Below are 24661 nucleotides of genomic sequence, written 5' to 3' on the forward strand. Positions count from 1 at the left end.
GTTAAAATCTCCACTCATTTGTGCAGACTTGTGAGTAATGAGTACATGTAGAAAGTGAAGCTGCTGCACTGAACAAAAGTAAAGCTGAGTCATTATTTGTCACGGCTGGTTCTCGTTCTGCAGTGAAACATTTTAAAATTAGAAACAAAAATAAGCTACAAAAGATTTCTTTAGTACCAAAGAATGATGCATGAAAACTGCGTTATTTCAAGCTGCTCGACAGTCGAGTTTATCGAGTTGAGAACTGCTACAGAGCTGATGTTAGTCATTCCTCTTACCTCTTTGCTGCCCTCCACATCTGATGAGTCGCTGCTGAAATCTTCAGTGTTCAGGTTCTCAAAGTCTGACTCACCCACGGCGATGGGCACCGTCACCGTCAGGCTGGGGTTGTGGATAAATGACATGTAGTCACATTCCTCCACTGGGTACTTCACCTCAGTGTCCCCACCAACCCCAACCACCAGGCCTCCTCCTGGCCTTCCATTGCCCTCCATCATGTACACCCCAGTGGAGTCTTTGGTGATCTCCATGGTGTGGTTGGGGATGCAGCTGCCTTTGCCGTTGCTGTGCAGCTCATCCAGGGGTTTGCTCTCCTCGGCCAGACCCGATCCCTTGCCGCCTCCGCCGAAGCAGATGCTCTGAAGGAACTGCCGCATTGTGTTTTTCACAAATGAGATGCCTCGCTGGATACGGCCGACGGCGATCTGCAGGTTGTTCATCTCGCTGTCTTCGTCAGTCGCTGCCAGGTTGTCAGCACTGAATGAGCTCAGAAGGAGAGCAAGGAAGAGATTCAAAACCTGAGAGGAAGACAAAGTCGGTAGAACTAGTAAACAAAGCATCTTAGTGGAGGTGGAGAAAATTTCATTTTCTCATCATTTCACCGAAAGAATATCTTCGTACCACCAGGTTTCCAATGACCATGACCATCATGAAGACAATGAGACACATCGTCTGTCCTGCGACCTCCATGCAGTCCCACATGGTCTCGATCCACTCCCCGCACAGCACCCGGAACACGATGAGGAAGGAGTGGAAAAAGTCGTACATGTGCCAGCGCGGCAGCTCGCAGTCTTCAGAAATCTTACATACGAACTCCTTGTAGCTTTTGCCAAACAGCTGCATGCCCACAACGGCGAAAATGAACACGATGATGGCCAGCACCAGAGTCAAGTTGCCCAGCGCACCCACCGAGTTACCGATGATCTTGATCAGCATGTTCAGCGTGGGCCATGACTTGGCTAGTTTGAAGACCCTCAGCTGTTTGGAAAAGGACATTACAAGAATGGGTAAGAGTAAGAAGTAGAACAGCAACAGACTTTGATGACATTAAACCTTGAGAAAGAATGGGGTGAAATAAGGCTCACAATTGTTTAAAATGCAAATAATTTCAATCACAAATGTTTAAAACAATTAAAATTAATTTGGGTGTGTTTGCATCCACACAAATATCAAGCAATTCCAACACATAAAATAACAGAGCTCATGATTCCATTTTTACCCTCAACCTTCAGCATTTCTGTCCATTTTTCTACACTTTTTTATTTCTTATCTGGTGATCATATTAGCTGTGCTTCCGCTAATGACATGATTCAATTACTCTTCCTTTTAGTCAAATATTTTCAACCCTGTGTTATTTACGCTCACGTTTTATACTTTTTTTTGCACCCTGTGGTGACATTTATGGTCAAAAATGTATTCTCACAAAAAAACTGCTGTAAAATTTGTTAAACTTTTCTGTTTTTTTTTTACTTCATAAATCATTTAAAAACTTCAAACCTGTTTTATCTTACATAAACTTTTTGTGTGCACTAAAAGGTTGTTGAATATGAAAGTGATCATATGAGTTTGAGTGAACAAATCTATATAAAATATTAAAGTTTGGTTGTGTATTTATTTAACGTGTTCATAAAGCTTGATATCTGCAAGCAGATTTAAACATACATTTGCAAGTACCTATAGTTGCTCACAAGGTATTTTACATCTTTTTTAAATCATGCAACCATTCAATTCAATCCAGATTCATTTGTATTTTATTTATAAATCAAGCCAATTCATTGTCATCCAGTTTGTTTTCATACAAGTCAATTATGAGAGTAATTTTACTCCATGTTTCTCTCTTATTCAAAACGGGAGGGACATAATGCAAAACAAGTCTGTATGTAAAATAATGTTTGTGAAGTTTGTAATGTTTGCTTCTGTAAAGTTATGTGTTCAAACTGCTAAATATTGTCAGAATGACACATTTTCAGCTTTTGAGGCAACAGTTTCCTTCCTGTCTGTTTATCAGATGGATTTGCTTCATACTTGGTCAAAAGATGATCCTGTATTTAGGCTTAGAATAGAAAATGTTATTTATATTAGACTTCTGTTGTTTAAGGCAACTTCAGGGACTCAGAACTGTGTTGTATTGCCTTGTGAAGTAGGACTATTAAAAAGCTTAAAGAGCTGGTGGAAAGCTGGGCCATCCAGATTTTATTGGATTTGAGTTACATGTATGGAGTGAAATTAGTCTCAACACTGCTCTTTTTTAAAAAGATGACAAAAAACTAGAAAGAAATGATAGAACCCAAAGTTAGAAAAATAAAAGAAATAGAAACTTCTTATGGTAAATAACTGGAGAAGGTGGAGAAGTTGATGGATGCAACATTTCTTCTTGTGTAATATGACTACAAGGTTAAAAGTAAAAAAAAATGTTCTCGATATTTGAATTTTGTTTCTTCACATGTATAAAAAAAAGTCTGTTTTTTATATATTTGTGATAAATTAAACTGGAATCTAGTCCTTTGGTTAACTGGATGACCGAGTGTGGGGATAAATATACATTTTTAAAGCAGAAACACGCTGTAAGTTCATACACCTGATGAAGGTTAAACAAACTGAATCTGGGATCTGTAAATCTTTTAATATTCTGTCTGTTGATTACTGGTTGGGTGGTTGGGGGTGGGTCTTACCAATCTAAAGGACCTGAGCACAGACAGGCCTTCTACATTGGCCAAGCCAAGCTCCATCAGACTGAGACTAACTATAATGCCATCAAAAATGTTCCAGCCCTCCTGGAAGTAGTAGTAAGGATCCAGGGCAATAACCTTCAAGCACATCTCTGCTGTGAAGATGCCTGTGAACACCTACAGAGGAGGAAGAGAAAAAGCTGTACCCAAATCTACATCATGAGACATTTAAAGACTGATTCTTCAGGTTTGTCAAGTTTAAGAGAAGCACGATACTTGCCAGGTTTCCAACCGAGAGGACGTTATCGAATTCTCTAGTCATGGGGTAATGCTCCATGGCCATGAAAAGAGTGTTGAGGACGATGCAGATGGTTATGGTGAGATCCACAAACGGGTCCATGACCACCGTGCTGACAGCCTCTTTGATTTTCAGCCATGCAGGACAACAATCCCAGATTAGACAAGTATTGGCAAATCTGTACCAGCAGGGGGGGCACTTCTGCCTCGATTCTTCAAGCTCTGTAAAAAGGAGGAAAAACATTTGGTGCAGTTATAGCTTCACGAGTATGTGGTGTTACAGGGAAAGACTAAAACCAGGGGTGTCAAAAGCATAAAACACTATAATGGAAACTATAATTTACAAGCACATTTTTAAGATGTTTACATTTAAGGAACCTAAAATCTCTTCTAACGTGATTATTTTAAAAGATATTGCATATTTTTTTAAATTTGATAATTTTTTAGAAAAAAATTTATATATATATATATATATATATATATATATATATATATATATATATATATATTTATGTGATAAATTTTAGTTGTATAACCTGAACCTGAACTGATTCACCTCATCATACAAACTGAAGTCACATCTATTAAGTCAGAAAGATATTAAAGACAGAACAAGTTCTCCTCCTGCCTTAGAAATGTTTTACCAACTTCATCTTGCGGGCCAGACTAGACTCCCTGCAGTCTGGCCCCGGGACACATGTTTGACACCCCTGATTAAGACCAAAAGGATGTACTGATGCATTCTGACCTTCCATGGTGTTGGTGAGGATACTAGCCACGCTCAAGGCTCTCTGCCGGGCTCCTGGTTCTTCCAGATAGTCCATGGACGGCTGGAGGAAACCCGACCTGCGTTTCTTTAGCTCAGTATCCGTTGTTGTCCCCTTTTAGATAAACATAACAAATGAATTCAGCACAAAAAATTGATCAAATACTTTGAAGCAAAGCTGATTGCCTGATATATTCTGTGACTCAAGACTGCTCCCCTCTAACATCGGAACAAAGAGATGGAAACTAAAGGAACTCAAAGGAAGTTTATGGGAAAATAAACCATGAAAGAGTTGAGTCACCTCAGGCAGCAGGAGACCTACAGGAGAAGTTGTTACAGAAGTTCCACCGACCAGTGACACCACGCCATTGCAGTCTACGGCGCAGTGCATTTTTCCGTTTGCTGGCAGCATGATCCGTGGCGCCCCTAGACTCGTCTGGCTGACGGCGCTGCAGCGGCGTTCGAGGCGGCGAGGCAGGAACAAGGAGCCCCGCCGGCTGTCGCTCTCCTCGAAGGTGCTATGCTCGTCGTCTGCGAAGTCGTTCTCTGAGCCCATGTCTCGGGCTCGGCCTCGGAAGCTGAAGAGACTGGCGCGACTGTTCCTCCGGGGTGAGAAGAGGGATCCACGAACACTCAGGAGAGACTGGAAGAGAAAGGAGGAAGGAACCATAACTTCTTACTGGACTGGCTGAAAAACTGGATAGGACTTTAACTGTTTTGAGTCGCGTCTAAAAGACGAGACTACTTAGTGTCTATAGGTAACTATAAATCTGAGCAAACTAAAATAACCTGTGGAGTTCCCCAAGGTTCCATCCTGGGCCCCCTGCTGTTCAACATCTACATGCTGCCACTCGTTCACATTATGAAAACAACTAAATATGTCTCCATAACTATGCTGATGACACAAAAATAAATATAACCATCTCACCAGGAAGCTACAGTCCGATCCAATCTCTGATCAAATGCATCGATCAAACTAAAGATTGGATGTGCCAGAACTTCCTTCAGTTAAATGAGGACAAAAGTGAAATTATAGTTTTTGGATTTAAAGTCAAATTTAAATACTGATGTTAAAAAACCATCAACCAGGCCAGCAATGCATCACATGAAAACTGTTGTGACGTTGGCCTGTTTTCACTTAAAAACCTTCTGGAGGATTAAAGGACTGATGACTCAGCCGGATTTCTGCTTTATCTTTAGTAGATTAGACTACTGGAACTCTGTCCTCACAGGTCCAGAATACTGCAACTCCAGTCTTTACCAACACCAGGACTTTGAATTGTCTTGTAAATGAAATGTGCTATACAAATAAACCTGCCTTGCCTAAAACCTTGAGATATAAAGCCCTTTGATCCAGTGGGTTTTTATCAGCTCTGGATCAATGGCAACACAATACCAGGGTGCACAAGCCAATTTTCCACGAGGATGTTGATGTCAAGACTACAGGTATGGGCATAGCGCACCTTTTATTTCAGAAAACAATCAACTGTAAAATCTTAGGATATAAACACAAAACGTCTTAAACACTTTGAGAATATTTATACTGATTATTCTACAAGGAAAAAACTACAATTTTAGACATTTTGTTTTACCCTAAATCCTTCCCAGCTTGAGATTGTACTTAATATCTGAGGTATTTGTGGTCCTCAACATTGGAAATGTAGAAGAGGTCAAACCCACATGATCTCCTTGATAACAACATCTGTAAAAGCAAACTTATATTACTGAAAACAGGAGCTTCAATCAACAGTTTAACCTGCTGTTATAAGAGCAGTGGCGTCCCATTTGAGATGCATATTTACGCTGCCAGATGTTTGATTGCAACTCCTGCATCAGTGGGAGAGGATGTACAAAATTTACAATTACATTATAAATAATAGTTAGCTCATGCAAACCTATATAATACCAGAAAAGCTCAATAAATACAATGATTTGTGCTCACATAATGAAGTGTTTGTGTCCAGAACATCATCCTCATGCAAATACCCTTTGACCCTAAATCCTAGCAGCCAATTGTTAGATCACAACAAATTGATTATTTATATATATATATATATATATATATATATATTTAAAAAAAAATATATATATATATATATATATTATTTTTTTTTTTTTTTTTTTGAGGGAGCAAAATATTTGGTTGCTTATTTTGCTCGCAGTCTTTTCCAAATGTTTTATTAAGGAGAAAACAGCCACTGTTTCAGAGTATTGGGGCCCCTTCAAACTGTAGATGACTTAAAGAGAGCCAGCTTAATGCGGTTTTTGGAGAAGACCTCTGTAATATTCAGATTTAAGTGTTTTTAAGCCCAGAAAAGATTTTGGAATGAGAGGAAATGTTCTACTGGAAATCTGATCTCTGATCTGATCCTTGTTAAATCTTTTTTAGCTGGCAAGTTCTGCTTGTTTTCTTCCACTTTTGGATCATTAGAGCTCACATGTCTGCATTTGAGCATCTTTGCACAGCTACATGCATTAGGTATAAAGTATTTAAACTTTTTATTATTTTCCTTTGAGCTTTAATACATTTTTTGTATGTTTCTGCTGTGTGCAGCCAGAATTAACTAAATTTACCTGGTTGGGTGAGGAGCATCTTTTCTCATAAGAAAGCCGGTTGGCATCAATGGAGAAGCGGAAAGTGGACCTCTTGATGCTGTCCTCAGACTCGGACTTGTGGAACTTGTCCCGGACCCCTCTCTCCTCCTCCTCCTCCCTCTGCTTCCTCTTCTTACGCCTGTTGCGTCTTTCTTTGGCGCTCTTGGAGCTGAGCTTAGACGTCCCCGAGGACGACTCAGACGTGGGGCCCCCTCTCTCGCTGTACTCGCCGCTCTCTGTAGCTGCTGCCGCAGCAACCTGCCAGCCAACCAGAGCACAAACACCGTTGTCATGGCAACCCAGAGCCTGTCTCACGGAGCAGAGGAGAGAGCCTGACAGCTGAGGGAAGCAGCACGAACACAACAAACAGCTAAACGAGCCCCAGACACCTTCTAAAAATGGACGTCTGGATGTTTTCATCCAAAACAAAAACATTTCTCAAATTAATGAGCTTCTTTGTGTGGATGGAAAGTTAAGAATTCTTAGAAAGAATTAAGAAATGTTATCCTTAGAAGCCAAACAGCACTAAAATAATCATTTACTCCACATGAAAACTGTTTTATATTTAGCTTTCTGCACATAAATCTGATGATCCTGCAAAATTATGAGCATTAGTTAGTAGACCTCCTCTTTTATCTGTTTTCCAACCAAGAGAAATGTCATTGACCATGTTCGCTAGAAGATTTAAGAGCCTGAATGTCCACCAGCCTGATGAGACAAGATTTAACCATTTAAGAAAGGAGCAGAGCTAGAGAAGACGCTCTGAAAGAAGAAGAGAAACAGCGTAGAAACAGAGACATAAAACACTTTGATGATCTGTCAATAAGGATAAAACAGGAAGGATGCTCATGGTAATGTACATATGTGCTGCACAGCAGGTCATCAAACCACATAAACCTGCTCAGATGAGCTTCTGGTGGACCTCTGCTTGTTGTTTCAGTTACATTACATCTCACACCAATTAAATCTGCTGTTTACCTCATTTTTACCAATACTGCATTTAACCATTAACATTTTAATGCCTAAATGTATTTATAATTATTTTTAAGAAGCAGATATAGCAAATATTTTAAATAAGAAACAAAGTAAAATGACTGGAATGTGATCAAATAAATTAACAATGAATAAATAAGAATAAAAAATAAATTAATTATATAAAAATACTTAAATAAGAGTGAAAAACAAATACATAAATTAATTAATTAGGTAAAAATAAAGTATAAAATGGCAGAAGTGTAACTCAATTTTTAATCCATTCTTGCTACCAGGAAATTCCAATTACACTTGAAATAATTTAAAATAACTATAATTTAAAAACAAATAAATGAACAGAAATACACTGCAATGGCAATAAAAATGAACCACAGTGAGCCTTTAAGCAAGGCCCCTAAAAGCATTAATGGGCAATTTAATTAATACTATACGTCCAAAAGTTTTAAACGTTAAAAAAACTGAAATAAAAGAAGATATTTTATTTAATAGGGTATAAACTGTATTATTGTGGAATTTTACAATGGATTTCTGCCCTTTTTCTCCTCAGTATATTTCTGTTGCCCCAGCTGATGGAATATTATCTTTTTTCTTTTATTTATTTATTTATTTTTTATTTAGTTGAAATAACATGAAAGCTTGGAAATAAATTGATGTTTTGCTGGAGTTACGCTTGTTTTCTATTTTTCTCTCCAAATCTTTCACTCTTGGTCGAGTGAGGCCTAAATCCCACCGTTTCTATGGCAACACTGGCTCTCAGCCAAAGCATCAACATCCATCGGAGTATTTTTGATGCTCAACAAACAAATCAAACATTTTGGTTACTTGTGCATTTTCAAACCTGAACAGCTGCTTGTCTGTATTTGATTCTGACTTAAAGTGAAAAAATAAAGATGAAAATCCTGCCTGTGCTTCCTCCTGTTGTCTCTTCAGCTGCTCCAGCATGGCCTGAAACTCCTCCTCCTTCTGCTGAGCCTCCTCGATGGTGGCCTGGTTCTGCTCGTCATAGGCCATGGCCACCACAGCCAAGATCAAGTTGACAAGGTAGAAGGATCCCAGGAATATCACCAGCACAAAGAAGATCATGTAGGGCTTCCCCGCCGCCCGTAGAGTCTGTTACATCCAAAACAAGGTAGAAGAAAGCAGTTCGAGCTTAGTCATCGTTACATGCAGCTCTGTGCTGCTGCTTTTCAGAACAAAAACATTACATAACAGGCCTAGACTCACAAAGACAGTAAATAATAAAAAAAAAACATTTTAAAAACAGTTGGGTCAGTGTAAAATGAAAATAAAACCAGATTTCAGTGATTTTCAAACCTCCTCAAGTCATATTTTATTCCCAGTAGAAGATAAACAACATATCAGAGGATAAAACTGAGACATTTCACCATGTGATGGAAATATGAGCCGATAGTAAATCTGATGCAGCAAACCCTGGAAAACGTTGGAACAGAGGCAACAAAAGGCTGGAAAAGTAACTGGCACTAAAATAAACAGCTGGGAAAAATGTTATTAATTAGGTTGATTGGCAACAGGTCTGTAACAGGATTGGGTGTAAACAGAGCACCTTAGAGAGGAAGAGATCTTCAGAATTAAAATTGGGCTTAGGTTCATTAATCTGCAACAAACAACATATAAAATTGTGGATCAGTTTCAGAAAAATGTTCCTCTGTGTAAATTACAAAGACTTTAAAGATCCCACCATCTACAGTGTATAATGTCATCAAAAGATTCAGAGAATCAGAAGGAATCTCTGTGTGCATGGGACAAGGCTGGATGCATTTTGCATCAATGCATTAATAACTCGAACTTACTACATGGGTTTAGGAGTATGACTTACAATAGGGACAAAATTTTTTATGGAGTTCTGTGTAACAAGTAGAGATAGAAATCAAATCTACAAGTAAGAACCAGTCAGATTTCTCACATCCCTAACAAAATCACAGAAAAAGGAGGGCTCATATTCTCCATATGTGTATGTATGTATGTATGTATCCATAACCAAACTTTATGTTGCCTTAAAAAGTACCAATACAACCGTCTGACCGAGGCCAGCTTCCAAAAGGAAAATCTCTCACTTTCCTTATTTATGATTTTGTTATACTGTGAATAAAATACTGGTTTTAGCTGAACAGATGACTGTATCCTGTTTTTATATATTGCACAATCACCCAACAAGTTTGGAATTATGATGATATATATTCCATGAAAGTAAGCTAATTCTGGAGCAAATATTCATCGTGATAGCTCTCAGTCATCCTGCATTTTTTCTGCCAACCTGCTGGTAGAGGTTTTCCCAGAAGTCCTGGGTCATGAGTCGGAACAGGGAAAGGAAGGCCCAGCTGAAGGTGTCGAAGCTCGTGTAGCCATAGTCCGGATTACGACCCACTTTGAGACACACAAAGCCCTCTGGACAGAGTCTTTAAAAGACACAAAACTGTTGTGAACAGAACTATCAGCTACTGTGTCGAATCTCCAGATAAAAACAGCCAAGTTAGCAAAGTTATTCTTAGTTTTTGTCACATAAAAATAAACAATATTGTGCACCAGAATGAGACAAAACATGCCTGCTGTTTAAATATTGCCCATATCTCATAACGGTTTCTTTACTTTCTCTGTTTCAGTCATATCGGTTGTGGTTGAAGGATGCACAAGACTGGTCTCATGAAGATCTTTATGTTTAACTAAACTTTCAACAAAATTAATTTCATGTTAATACATCTGAAACAGATTGTTTTAACGTTTTAATGCTTAATGTATCATATTTAATAGAGACCTATTGCATCACTGTATGGTAAAAACCTTTGTCTTCTGCCCTCTGGTGGACACCTCTTGCACTACAATAAGTCTGACTTTTCACATGGTATTAAACCATACATTTATGCAAATTAGCTTTGCTTTTTTTGGGTAAATTTTGTTAAATGGCCAAATAAAGATTACAGATTTTAAAAATAATTGTATTTTCTAGCCACTTTTCCTCAGGTGAGGCATAAAGACAGAGTCCTGCAACGAGGCCGGTAAGGGTACCCGTAGGCGTCAACATGACGTTTAGCTGGGAAAGTTAGATTTTTTTTTAATTTATTTATTTATTTATTTATTAATTATTTTTGTGGACAAGTGTTTTACTCATCAGGCAACGTTCTCGCCATCCAGTGCAGCCAGTTAGAGATTTTTCTGCAGCTGGTTGTGTGATTCAGCAGCGAAATCTTGTTTATGCAGTAATTTCCCAAGCAAATGAATAGTGTACACATGTGTCAAAATAGGGGGGTAGTTTAGCGGTTCAGTGCAAAACGCTAGTTTAAAAAAATGTTAATAGCAAGTTCTGCTTAAAATAAACCTGTAAAGGGAGGGACGGGGTTGGATTTACAGGTAATGTGTTAACGTGGGGGTCGTGTCCAGATTTGACTGGGTCTGGTTTGGTAATCATCTTATCAGGTTTTGGGCAGATGCAGGTTGGTAAAATTGGACCTATGCAGGACTCTGCATCCTCCTGTCCTGCAGGTTTTAGATGTTTCCCTGCTTCAAAAACACCTGACTCAAATTAAAGAGTTCTTGTGATGAACTTAAGCTGTTGGATCTATTTGATTGGATCAGATGTGTTTGGGCAGGTAGGCAGTTGTGGGCTGTTGTTTGACATCCTTTGGTTAACATTTACAGAAGCACAAGGTAAAATGGACGGACAGTGAAGCAGCAGTTCAGGCTCCTGTAATGTCTCAGCATGGTGGTGAATGTCGACAGTAATTGCACATGCCCAAGCTTTAAAATGCGTCTAATTGACCACATAAATAAAACTTGCCAAGCCTTACCCTGCACCGCTGCCATTCCCACAGAGCAGAGCATCCCTACGGCCTGGGAGGTAATAGTAATTACCTAAAGGGGAGGGGAGACACAAGGGCAGTTAGTCATAGATGCATTAAAGGATGAGGCATCGGATATGAACCAACAGAGGGGAGGTGATGGGAATAGATGCATCCCAACACTTCCAACTTCTGTCAGGCTTAACAACATCACTTGGCGCTATAGTATAAAAACAGTTTTAATCAGCTCTGTTTCTCTGCTTCGCCTTCAGCTCGTCATGCCTCCTCGATATCCTGCTGGTGGTCAGTGACTCATGGTCCTGCAGCCCCTCAGGCTGCTCATGCCACACAGATGGGCAGCGGGAGAATGATTAAGTCTAGTGAGGGGGGAGGGTTTTATTGTGCTGGAGTTTATCCGCCACATTTGCCTAATTTTCCCACCAGGCCTTGCTAGAAAGCTCCCAGCCATTTCTGTCACTCCCTATCATGGCAGCAAACAAGTATCTGATCACCCCCCTCCTTGGCGAACAGCATCCACTTTCCTCATGCATGTCTGCATGCAAAGTAGCCGGTATCTGACTCAGAACATCTGGGACGGGTGCTAAATTGACCCAGATTAGCCCTTTTGCAGACATATAACTACACTTTAACTGTGCTTACGCTCATCGTTGATGTACTTTATCCAGTCGAAGGCGTCCTCTGTGGTGTTTTGCGTGAACGTTGAGTTAAAGTCCAGCGGGCTGCCGTTGAAATCCATAGCGTCCATGGTGATGTTGCTGCTGTTCGTAGCGTTGTTGGAGATCACCATGCGCACACACTTCTGCCTCAGATTGCCCATAAAAAGCTGCAGGCCGATGAGGGCGAAGACGCTGAGGCAGAACACGGTGAGAATCATCACGTCCGACAGCTTCTTCACCGACTGAATCAGTGCACCAACAATGGTCTTTAAGCCTAAACGGGGCAGAGGGTGGCGGGGGTGGGAGAGGGAAGTCACATAATGATTAATGTCTGCTAATTACAGCCACAAGCTTGTAGAGAAATAGCTGCTTATACAAGTTTACAGTAGCAGGTAGCCATGGGGTATGCAGTGAAGGTTCCTGTATGAGTTTCATACAGGAACCAGACTAACACAGATCACTGCTAATCATTGATAAACTACCAGAGAAAAGTATGTTTATCATGCCTGTCGTAGCACTAAATGATTTGAGCATGTACATTAACCCTTAAAACTCTGAAACATTATTTACTCATTTAATATAAACTTGCATGTAAAAGCTGAAGCTTTTAATCCCAGTGAGCATCAGACATGATGTTTCCAGCCCCAGCTGTCAGATTATGAGGCTAAAATTATGTAAAATGAATATATGAATAGATATAGCAGCATAAAGACCGACCAGAAGAAGAAAACAGAATTTATTACTAACAGAACTTTGTTCTTCTTCCCTCATTTCCAGTTATTCCTGCTACTATTTACCTGCTTTCCTCACTAAACCAACTCCAGCTCAGCTGCTTTTTGGCGCCACCGAGCATCAGAAACGTCTTCTTATCATGGATCATTGTGGATTTACCAGATAGTCTCTGAATAAAACTACTTTTAGTGGCTGGATTGTTAACCTGCTGGATGGGATAGAAATGCTGGAAAACATCCATAGATCACCTGAAGGGTAGCTATCCATTACATAGCTACACACTACCGCTCCTGGGACACTGATGATGGCAGAAGACATGGACCTCGGGGCTGCTGGATATCTAACAGTTTTAAGGGTTAATCACTGATACATCATTTGCATGCATGATATCTTTGTTTATTTTTGTGTTTTTCAAACATTTTAGCAGCATTTTTACTGAAAAAGCAACTGAATTATTCGTATTTGCTGTTTTTTCTGGTTAGAAAATTGCCTTCAAAGTTCATGCTAGCTCTTTTTTGTGCAGTAGCAAAAGACCAGGTCACAGTTTTCGGTCGTGTGTGCAGATCGGTGAGGACATACTGTTGGAAAGTCTGTTTATTTCCCATTTAAACAGAGCCAGATTTGTAAGGAAAATGCATTTGTGGGATGAGCAGCAGAGTCTGAAACTAATATCAGAACTTGGAAGTGAACTCTGAGCTCTGCACTGCCCTCTAATGGATGTATTGCCTAACAAAAAGCTCCTAACATGAGGAATGGGAGCATGTGGGCAGTGATGTTTGACAACGTTTGACATGGATGGATCTATTTATATACGTAAGGAGAATGACTTCAGTCCTTCCTTCTCCAATCAGGGTGCTCCGACTTCTGTCTACTGAAGGCAAGACACCAACTGCTTACAAGAAATCTCATGTGACCCTTGTAGGTCGATTCAATTTACTACGTTTTCAGGTCATTAGTGGACAAAAAGTCATCTTCCAAAAAACGCTATAAAACAATTTTTGTTCATCTTTAAGAAAAATTGAAATTGGGATTCCAACATTCTTTATTGGTTAACTTATCCAAAACAGCGGCCAAAATCGAGGAAAAACTGTATGGATGGACAAAAACATTCCTTTATGACTTACAAGTGTTAACAAAATCCAGAATACATCTTTAAATACTTGGAGAGAGGAGTTAGCTGCTAGCCTAACTCCTAGTTCTGTCATTTCAAGCTAATTAGATGTAACTGAATGTCTGAAATTGGTGTCACAAGGTTATAGAAATATTGACGCTAATTTTCATGCCCAGACCCTAAACTCTGGTTTCATGATTGTGATTTGCTCAGACTGTTCGTTTAACCCGTCTGGATGTTACTAAAATTCTCCTCCAGTTTTTTGAAAGAGATTTTTCAGTCCTTGCACTGGGTTAATCACTGCAGAACGTCCACTGTGAGGCGTCATATGTACAGTAAACGTCCACATGTGCTTGCACAAGGCTTTGCACTGCCACAAAAACAGAGCCAAGCGTATTTATTTTTGGTTCAGGTTAAGATGTGACAGCTAGAATCAGTCATACAACAGTTTCCTGGATGGTTTACATGTTACTTTTTTGATCATTTGAGATGTGAGTGTCTAGATTGTGATCACCCAACCACCACTCACCATCATCTTCCCATAAAACACAACACAAAACAAGACATGCACAGGAAAACAAGGTAAGGAGGAACCCTACACACACAAGAGCTTGCCACAAGAAAATAGGCTTTTGCAATGTCTCATGCAAAAAGGAAAAACAAATAGTGCACAAAATCTACTTGTAAGGCTCCCAAGGCAAGAACAGATTTCAACCAAAAAGAATTCTGCCTTAAAGGATGGTTCTAAAAGCCAAGAATCCTGTCAATCTGTGCAGATTGGAGCCAGATTCCAGCTTTTACTGGCCTTGGGACAAAGGCAGCATGAGGGACGAGCGTCGTCAGGCTTAGTGAAATGAGCTGAGGGGGGAGGGGGGGTATGGGGATGTTAGCGAAACGCCAGTTAGCCGTTAGCATTTCATATACCCTACAGGCCTTGGTGGCCATCTCACCTGGGATGACTGATATTGTTTTCAGGGCCCGCAGAACCCTGAAGGTTCGCAGTGCTGAGACATTGCCCAGGTCCACAAACTCTGTGACATATCTGTAAGGGATGGGAAGGGAAGGGAGGAGTGGGAGGGAAGGAAGGGGGTACCCACACACGAGGCGTGACGAGACAAAAAGAGGGTCGCGGGAAGGGGAAGGGGGGAGAGGAGGGAACGGCAAACAGTCACGCACAGAGGACAAATGGCAGTGCTGGTAGCAGGCGCGGCAGCCTTACCTGGAATTACCGAGATAGTTTTCAAAGCTCGCAATACTCTGAATGTGCGCAGAGCTGAAACATTGCCTAGGTTTACAAACTCTGTTATATACCTGCAGGATCAAATGCACAGTTACTACAAAACATTCAGTCAGACACATCAAATCCACCTCTCATACAGAAATTACAACTTAATAGACTCATGAAATCATGTGTAATCCTTAACATCAACAAACACTTGGAAAACAGGAGACCATGCTCTCTAACGCTGAAGGCTTTGTGTAGTTTTAGGACAAATAGCTGGAGTCATTGAAGCGTTAAAGAAAAATAGGCCAAGATACTCCATGCTTTGGGGCTCACATCCATTATGACCGAATAGATTTAAGATCGCAGCCATGCTTTCATATGTGACTTGGCTCTTTTTCTCACTTTCAGTGGGACTTATGGGCTGCTGGGCTGATTTGCATTAAAAGTGTTTGGCCGCTTAATCTATGCCAGATCATGTTAAGATGATCCTAACCACGCTTGTCATAATACTTACGCCATGAGTATAACACTGAAATCCAGCCAGTTCCACGGGTCCCGCAGGAAAGTGAACTTCCCCACACAAAAGCCCCTAGCCAGGATCTTTATAAGCGACTCGAAGGTGTAAATCCCTGTGAATGTGTACCTGGTAAACAAGGTGGAGGAGACAGGAAATTAAAAACACACTGGGAGAAATATTGATTTTGGTTTTGCAGGCGATGCAGCAGAGCTACTGAATGCAGAATCTCTACAATACTCATTGCAATGATTCCCCACATCTCTTCAGTCATATAACTACTGACATGGGAGATGCTATTTCCCTACCAACATACACTAAGTTAATGCATTTCAAGATGAGCAGATTAGACATGCCTTCAATAGAAAGATGAGAAAATAAACTTCTGGGTACTTACTCTACATTCTTGGCCCAGTCTGGGGGTTTACTCAGGGTCATGAAGGTACAGTTGGTCAGAATGGTGAACATGATTAATATGCTGAACATCGTAGAAACAAAGTCAAGGAGCCCACTGAAACACTTATGAATGCAAATCCCTTGTATCATGATTCCAAAGGTTGCCCATCAATTACTATTAAACCCTCTAAATCAGGAGTACCAAACTCCGGTACTCGAAGGCCGCTGTCCTGCAGGTTTTTCTTGTTTCCCTGCCCCAACACACCCGATTCAAATTCACTGGATCCAACAGTTTCTTGTCAACTTCGTCATAATGATCCTTTCATTTCAGTCAGATGTGTCTGAGCAGGGACACAAGGCAACCAAAAACCTGCAGAATAGTGGCAGTTGAGGGCCGGAGTTTCACACCTGTGGTCTATATTTACTGTTCAGTTCTAAGCCAGACATTAAGTCTTCATCAGCTTTATCTTTAATTCCTCCCGAATCAAGCTGCAAACTGAAAGGATATGAGTGCACTAAAACTCTAATTGCTACCCTCCTCAGAGGGTTGAAGGGGCTCAGGATGTACAAGGCAGAAGTGGCATTGAAACGGAAGATTGCCTTCCCACGATTCAATACTATGAAGGTCTGAAAGACAAAGAAAGGGGGGAAAAAAGTTAAAATCTGCACCAACAAACCTTGTTCTTCACCAGATGACACAGAGTATCTGTTATGTCTGATATAACAGCAGATATGATGGTCTGTGGTTGTTATTCCAGTCAGCCTCCAGGCAGGATGCGTTTCTCACACCTTAACTGGCACTGCAGCTCAGGTTAGCATTTAGCACCTCTGTTGACCTCCACTTTAAAGGCTGAGCACATTTGTTGTTGAGGCAGCTTTGCAGCATGCCTGAAAGAAAAAATGCTAATGCACCAACGTGTTTTAATTCCAATCTGGTAAGAAAAGAATCCAATATTTTATCTGGAGGAGGAAATATTCACTTTTGATGTTCATTATGAAAATATGATTAAAAGTTTGATACCAGCATCAGGGCATCTAACATTTGCTAGCATCTGGCTCTTTAGTACTATTGGAAAGTGTAGTCATTCGTCATTAATGGGAACATACAAGTTAGGTGAAAAATTCCCGTGCTCATAGATACAAGAGCAGCAACAGATCACGGTGTCTTTAAAGAAACTCATGTTTACTACTGACAGGGATGCTCTGAAACTGAAGGCAACAATTCCAGAAGTCAACAAAAAGAGATTAAACTGATCAATATTTCAGACTGCTGGTAGCTCACCTTCAGTCCTACTGTGTGCTCGAATTAAAATAATGAGCTAGTCTAATTATCATTAAAAATTGAGGTCGAACACATGTTGCAATTTCAGTTTAATATTATCCCTTCATATTGAGCCCTCGGGTGCCTGGATCATCTGAATAGACTGTAGTCCACAGAGCACTGAGGATAAACATGCATGCTGGCAACAGAAAAGGATTAATTGGCTTGTTTTAGCAGAAAAACCAGTTTAAAACTAGTCCATTAAAATTCCCTTTAGGAAATATTGATATTAGCAGTGCAAAAAGATTATAACCCTCAGTCTAGCCTTTCTCAAAGTTTCTAGATATATTTTACTGACAGAGTATATAAAAAATCTTGAACTTACTAATCCATATGAATGACAGACTTAGAAAAACAGAAGCTGTTATTTTCTTTCCAAAAATGGAGGCACCCTCTAGTGCAACCAATCACCAACTCTCATTAACCACCAAGTCAGCTAGCATGGCGGCACACACCCTTTAGATCACTTTATGGGGGGGAAGAATACCTGTTTTTGTTTGTTTGTTTTTATGCTACCTGAACTCTGGATCATACAAAAAAAGCTCCATGGCGCCATTCAGACCAATCAAGGTGTTCTCTGAACACAGGTCTTGCAGGTTTTGGGATTCATTTACCATTTTTGTAATAAATAGAGAGCATTAGTGGTATTAGAGGACTTGATTACAGACAAGGTTAGTTTTTATATCCGTGCATCTGCTCGTTAGCCAGATGGCCACCATTGTTTTTTGGAGGTTTTTTTCTTTGTTCTGAAGCATTCTGTAGCTAGCAGGTTTCCTGCATAATGCCTTCATTAATATTCCTAACTCCACTGGCGCAAAATGGGAGGAGCGACTCTTTTTTTCTACCTGTTGCCATGGTGAATCATGTTGTCCGTGTTCCATCGATGAGGGCTTTATCTGCCCATGCACGCGCTGCACTCAGGAGTAAGTTAACTCAGAGTCGATTGAACTAATAGTTATCATTTGCTCTGAAACCAAAAACTCTGAGTTTGACAGCTCAAAGTTGGTAAACCCAGAGTTGAACTTTTAACTCGGCATTTGTTGAACCCGCTTCCTGAAACGGGGCCCAGGGCTGTTGGCCACATGGCCACCGTTGTACTTTGGAGGTTTATCTTGTTTGTTTTGAAGCATTCTGTAGCTAACGGGGCTGTTACAGTTTTTTTAGTTTTTAGCATTCTCAAACTATCAGGGCTGTTGTTAGCTACACAGCTACCTCTGGTTCTACAAGGACAACGCTGGCAGTGACAAGCTAAAGGCCCATTTATGCTTGACACAGAAGACGGATACGCAGGTGGACAGTTTCGTCCATCTTTGGGTCAGTTACACGCGTAATTTGGTCCATTTTCAGAGAGCTTAGCTATCAGTCGCTTGACGTAGAAGTCGGAGCAATACCACCGGAAATCCTGGGGGCAGTGATGAGCAGAAGAGTTGACATGCGACCAGCAACAGGAACAAAGCAGAGAAGAGAATCAGGAAGAGAACAAGAAAGCAGAAGAAGAATGTAGACGAGCATAAACACTGTAGAAATTGTGAAAACTTTTAAAGAAAGATTATATGCCAGTGTTTAGGGCATGTTGAATGGTTGGAAACGACTTTATAGCGACGCATTACTGCTGCTAAACGGGGTCTGAAACCGACATCGCTGCTAGTGGATAAACTGCAAAACACGCACGGAAGTATGAGGATGGAGATGTACGACAACATTTGAAACGCATCGCTATCGACATACGTAAGGAAGCAGAAATTTGCCTTAATGATGTCCCATCCTGGTCCAGTTGCTTTTGCTTATTGATGTAATTTTTAACAGACACAAATCTTTTTTGTTTTCTTGTTATCAGTCTTCTTTAAAATTCTACATCAGTGATGTAAAACTTCATCAAGACTAAAATATATTTTAATTGTCAGGTTGACATGTGTTTTTGCTGTAAATTTGCACTTGAGTTTCTGTATAAAAGTGATTTTTTTTTTCTAACTGAACTAAATTAACGTAAAAACCTGCTGCAGTATTCGTCAGGTTTCAGCTGCTCTCCTTTGACGTGAAGGCTGCGCTTTTGCAGCCCATTTAATCCAAAACTCTGGATATAACTTAAATTACCTCAGTAATCAAGCCCATTCCCTACAATATGAGGAGCATGGCATCACCGTGCATTACAAGACTTGCATGCAGTCTTTACCACAGGCTTGTAGGTTTGAGGGAACCTCCACATGCACTTTTTTAAAACTTTATTAACATCACTGGCCTTTCAGCATTAATAAGATAGAAAGTTGGACGAGAGCGTGCAGACATGTCATTTTCATGATTAGCTCACCATGATCCGGTGAGTCATGGATAACTTAAAGCTAAGTCAAGGCCCGCACTGTCAGAGTTTACCTCAGAGGTGTTATTTGTAAAGTTTCTCTTTCATGAGGATCTGCAGTGATTAGATGAGGAGTTTTAAAACAGACCTTCTGATTGCTGTAGTAGGTGTCCAGATCCTCCAGAGGGGTTGAGACCAGATGTGGAGGGATGTCCCCGTAGATGAAGGGAAGAGATTTCCCCGCCTCCAGGTCACTGTTGGGCTTGGGCCCGTTTTCATCATCGCTGTCGATGCGGCGCTCCGCACGCGGTCTCCGGGCCTCCTCCTCGGCGATGCATCTCTCGATGGCGGCCAGCGACTCGGGGACGAAGGGGCGGAAGCTGTCAGGTCCGGGCGGTACAAGCAGCTGTGCCATCTTGTCATCCTGCTTCTTCAGAGGGCAGCGAAGGGCTCAGCTGGGGAGCAGAGCTGCAGCAGGAGGGGAATGAAGAGGAAATGAGGAGTCAGAGCCCGAAAATAGTCTGCACTTTGGGGGGGGGGTCATCTCATCTACCTGGATCAGGCTATATCATGGTATAAACTGGCAGAATCCTTGTCCTCATTAATGAGATGAAAGAAGGTGTTTAAGTTATAAAAGGTAAGACATATCTCTCTTCACTGGCTAGAAATATCAGTAACTAACTAATGACTATCATAGTGAAGTTAACTGATATTTTATTACCAAAATATACGTTAATACTAAAGTAATTCCCAAAAGAATACACGCTTGTTTTTCCAGCTGTATTATGACATAAAGACAAAACTTCTGCAGCTTAAAATGTCCATTCATAGATGATAGATGAAGGATTTCACTAATCAGGATGGTTTTTACAAAGCTGTTTACTTATGAGTTTATTAGTTTAGCTTCAGATGAGTTCAGAGATGTTTCTCATGTAACACAAGTGGGACTCCAATATACCAACTAGGGCTGCAACGATTAGTCAACGTTGTCGACAACAGTCGACAATAAAAATAGTCGACAACGAATTTAGCCGTTGACTATTGTCGGCAAAAAAAAAAAAAACTACCGAGTGAAACATCATCTTCTAATCCTATCTCTGCTGAGAGTTGCACGATGCACATGTGCAAAGAGGGGGGAAAAAATACAGAGTGAGACATCGCTTCTTTTTTAAGCTCTGCTCAGAGTTGCACATGCGCAGTGAAGTCCGCCAGGGGAAAAATGTGGTGGCGGAATAGGGAAGAAAACGGCGGTGGAGAACGTTAAAAGTCTGAAATAACTTCACGTTAAACTTACAAAATAAATTAAATACATGTGAGGTTTGTAAAGCGGACCTTGTGTACCACGGAAGTACGTCTGCAACGCTCGAACATTTAAAGAGGAGGAACGTCGGACGTACAGAACAACCTCATCCAAGATTTCAAAGCTGAAAGTGAAATAAGATCCATTTATAATAATCATGAGATACAAAATCCGATTGGTCGACTAGTCGTTTTATTAGTCGGTGATTAATCGACCATCAGAATAGTCATTAGTTGCAGCCCTAATACCAACATAAATCTAAAAAACAATTATGACTTCATGAGTAGATGAAACCCTGGAAGTATTTTACACTTTTCTTGACAAAGGTTCATCAAATCAACTTCAGCCTTGGGGGTTTAATTGCTGATGGGAAGCACGGGGGCACATTTTAAGTTCTGGATGAACTTGAAATTAACTTTTTATTTTCTTTTGGTCTAAAAGTGGTTTTCTGTACAAATTAATTCACATAGCATCAGGCATTTAATGAACATCAGTTCATTCTACTTTGGGACCCTTTTTCCTTAATAGCATTGATCCCTCAAATATGTCAAAGCAAACACAGGGCTGCATGATTATTTCAGATGTGCTAATTGAAGACATTTTGCTAATGTTAGCAGCATTAGTAGAAGTATTTATCTGTTCACTTTTAAAAACAAACCTTAAGTATATATGTTGTGTTTTACATATGAGGTATTGAGGTATTTATTTAACATTGGAAAACTACTGTTTCCCAGTAGTGTACATTTCCACAAGCTAACAGTTAGCTTTGTTAAATAAAAAGCTCCTAATTTATAAATGGCCTCAGTGACTTAGCATAATCAGCCATGATGTGGCCCCCGTTAAGACCACCAAACTTTAAAGGTTTGAGTTGTTTTACATGGTGAAAAGTTCCCACTTCTAAGTGCTCCATGCTAATTAGCTCTTAGCTTTAGCAAAGCTTTAGCTTAGCTTTTTAAATCACAACATCTTTTAATTCTCTAAACTTAGCGTGCCTTGACCATTGTCTACTGATCATGTAAACACCGAGTCCATTTACATGATCATCAAAATCCCATATCTGGGAGTAATCAGATTATTTATTAATCAGATCTGATGCACTTCTGAAATGGGTTATTTGGAAAACCCTTGTCTACATGTTTTAGTCCATTATTGTGTCTTTCTAAGTACATTCGTATGTAGGAATAACTTCCTGTTATTTTCAAAACATCTGGTCTTTGTTGAGCATGGTGTGGCCCACAGTGTTAGCACTAGCTGTTCATGTGGGAGTAAATAAGCCAGCAGGGTAGACTACAAGCTTATGCTTTAATACTTTTATACTCTGACCCCTGCTGCTGCACGCCACCATGGGTTTCTTTTAAGTTTTTCTCACATTCAGACGGTGTCGCTTCTGTCTTTTAACAGAAGACAGAGACACCGTTTTTGCACAATGGCAGATGTACAAAGACAAAATGAATCAGATATACAGGTCGACATGCACAAAGACAGAGAACTGGGGAGAAATGCAGGTGTGCTGATTTGATTTCTCATTATCAGATTATGCCGTCTACATGATCGCTTGAATTGTCTGATGACTCCAGGAATCAAGTAATGGTGTAAGCAAACTCAATGACTACTCAAATATTTAATTAGGACACGCTTTAAAAAATCTCCTAATCGTTTTAGTTTGAAAGGTTTCGACTGCTAATTGCTGGGGTAGGTTTCAGCTTCAACCCTGAACTGTACTAAGCTGTATAGAAAAACAGTATCTAAAAATGAAAAAGGAAGGCAAGAGAGTGAGAAAACCTCCAGCAGCCATCCTAAACTCAAACGTTTCAAATTCAAAATTCAAAAAGCTTTATTTGTCCCCGAGGACAATTTAAAACACAGTCGTACACAAACAGAGCAGCGGCAGTAGGAAGCAAGAGCATAAACAACAGGCAGGTCTAAGTATGTAAATATGCATCTATATACATACCTGATACATGATAAATATCCCATTTATACAGTGAAGAAAACAGGTGTATCTAGCGCCATTTATTTTCTTTATATTTCCATCTACATAGCAGAAGAACCCAAGCGTATGCCGCGGCAGACTTTCTGACATATGCAGAACACGGCTGCACGAAACTGCCTGCGGGTGTTGGATGAGATAATTAGCATATTTATAGATCTCTGCACCCTAAATTAGACAAAGATTAGTATCATTAAATGGAATGAAGGGATTATTTTTCATGATAAAACTTGTTCATAATTTTGATGAGAACAGGTAATCAATAACAAAAGAGAGAGTTCTGTTCTTGCTGCTCCAGCCTTCGTGTCTGATTCATTCACCTCCGTCTTTTTTCTCTACTGATACGTTGTTTTCACATCTCCATTAAAAACTCATTTTCCACATTTTAGCAGGTATGAGCTTTGGTAGAAATATAATGTAGACATGGATGCATCTGAAAGACTGAAAAAGAGAAACCGTACAAAAGAGCACATTATACGAGGTAATGGCTCTGAGTGACTAATACCAGCCACCAAAAGTCTGACGTTTGCCATTTTATACCTGTAGACTGGTGACAAGGACTCATGAGAATCATCATGAAAAAATAAAGACTACTTCCTGTTATGTTTTGTTCAGATGAAAATAAACATGAATTTGTAAAAATTAATGACTAATCAAAGCAAAGATGGAGGCTGTAAAGACGCTAAATTAGGGGCTTGACCAACTTGCTGCAGAGGTAGACAGACAATTCTAAATTATAGTTATTTAGTATTATTTCAGTGTTTTCCTATGTCTTTTAAATACAGGTAAATACTAATAAATTACAGCGATAACTGCAAATTTACATGTCTAACATGAAATAACATTAAAATCCTGTAATTGTGAAAAAAAAACATCCAGTTTCAGTTGTTTAAAAACATCATTTTAAGTAAATATTGTTAGAAACATTTTTCAAATGACATTTTAAGGCAAATTTAACACATTTAAAAATAAAAATACTCAATTTCACCACGTAGCTTAGTTCCTAAACCTAACAGAATAGTTTTTATTCCTAAACCTGACCAAGATTGTTTCTCAAACCAAAACAAAAGTTCTCACATGTGAACTTGACCGAATAACACGTGAAGGCCAAATTTAAAAGTGTTAACACTTTTTTTTACTATTATTTTAAAATAAAAGTATATTTTAAATAAAAAGATTTTAAAGGTTTATTAGTGATACATAATTTTAGTAAACATGACCAATGACAAGAATCTTCCATAAAATTACATTATGAAATATTTATTAATAGCAAGCGTTTGTAATTATTTCCTCTTTGTGTGTGTGTGTGTGTGTGTGTGTGTGTGTGTGCGGGGGGGGGGGGGGGTTAGTTGCAATGTTTCATATATTTAAACTGGTTATTTATTATACTTGCTAATATTTTAATTAAACATTAAAAAGCCAACACAAAACAAAAAGGTCCCACATCAAAGTAAAGAGATAAACTGTGATTTTTCTGGCCCACCGGGTTCCAGAAAGATCAGATTATTTTTTAACGTTTTTGGTTCATAATCTGATCAGTTTTCCTCACGATCGGCTCTGTCCTACATATATTGTTAGAATTTGCCTGACGGAAAAAGTGACCTCTCTAGAGAAAATACTGGTAGTCTACAATTAATTAAATGGTGAAGTGAGCAGAAAATTTTTTTTTTTTTCTAAACAGATCATTTTTTATATCAATAAATAAA

The 24661-nt window shown here is 39.7% G+C and overlaps 1 protein-coding gene across 1 annotated transcript in view; it reads right to left on the reverse strand.

Moving 5' to 3' along the window:
• The window catches only part of scn1lab (sodium channel, voltage-gated, type I like, alpha b), a 57184-nt gene that overhangs the window by 25021 nt on the left and 7502 nt on the right, over nt 1-24661 (reverse strand). The window contains exons 2-17 of the mRNA XM_041978973.1: nt 19814-20133; nt 16557-16675; nt 16050-16139; nt 15653-15781; nt 14864-14955; nt 12054-12344; nt 11403-11466; nt 9875-10016; nt 8503-8709; nt 6586-6864; nt 4313-4654; nt 3994-4126; nt 3229-3467; nt 2952-3125; nt 901-1257; nt 279-797 (exon numbers count right to left, since the gene is read on the reverse strand). Coding sequence (XP_041834907.1) covers nt 279-797; nt 901-1257; nt 2952-3125; nt 3229-3467; nt 3994-4126; nt 4313-4654; nt 6586-6864; nt 8503-8709; nt 9875-10016; nt 11403-11466; nt 12054-12344; nt 14864-14955; nt 15653-15781; nt 16050-16139; nt 16557-16675; nt 19814-20080 — 3444 coding nt within the window. The 5' untranslated portion in view covers nt 20081-20133. The remainder of the gene's footprint in view (nt 1-278; nt 798-900; nt 1258-2951; nt 3126-3228; nt 3468-3993; nt 4127-4312; nt 4655-6585; nt 6865-8502; nt 8710-9874; nt 10017-11402; nt 11467-12053; nt 12345-14863; nt 14956-15652; nt 15782-16049; nt 16140-16556; nt 16676-19813; nt 20134-24661) is intronic.

Source organism: Melanotaenia boesemani, chromosome 24 (assembly GCF_017639745.1).
Source record: "Melanotaenia boesemani isolate fMelBoe1 chromosome 24, fMelBoe1.pri, whole genome shotgun sequence".
NCBI lineage: Eukaryota > Metazoa > Chordata > Actinopteri > Atheriniformes > Melanotaeniidae > Melanotaenia > Melanotaenia boesemani.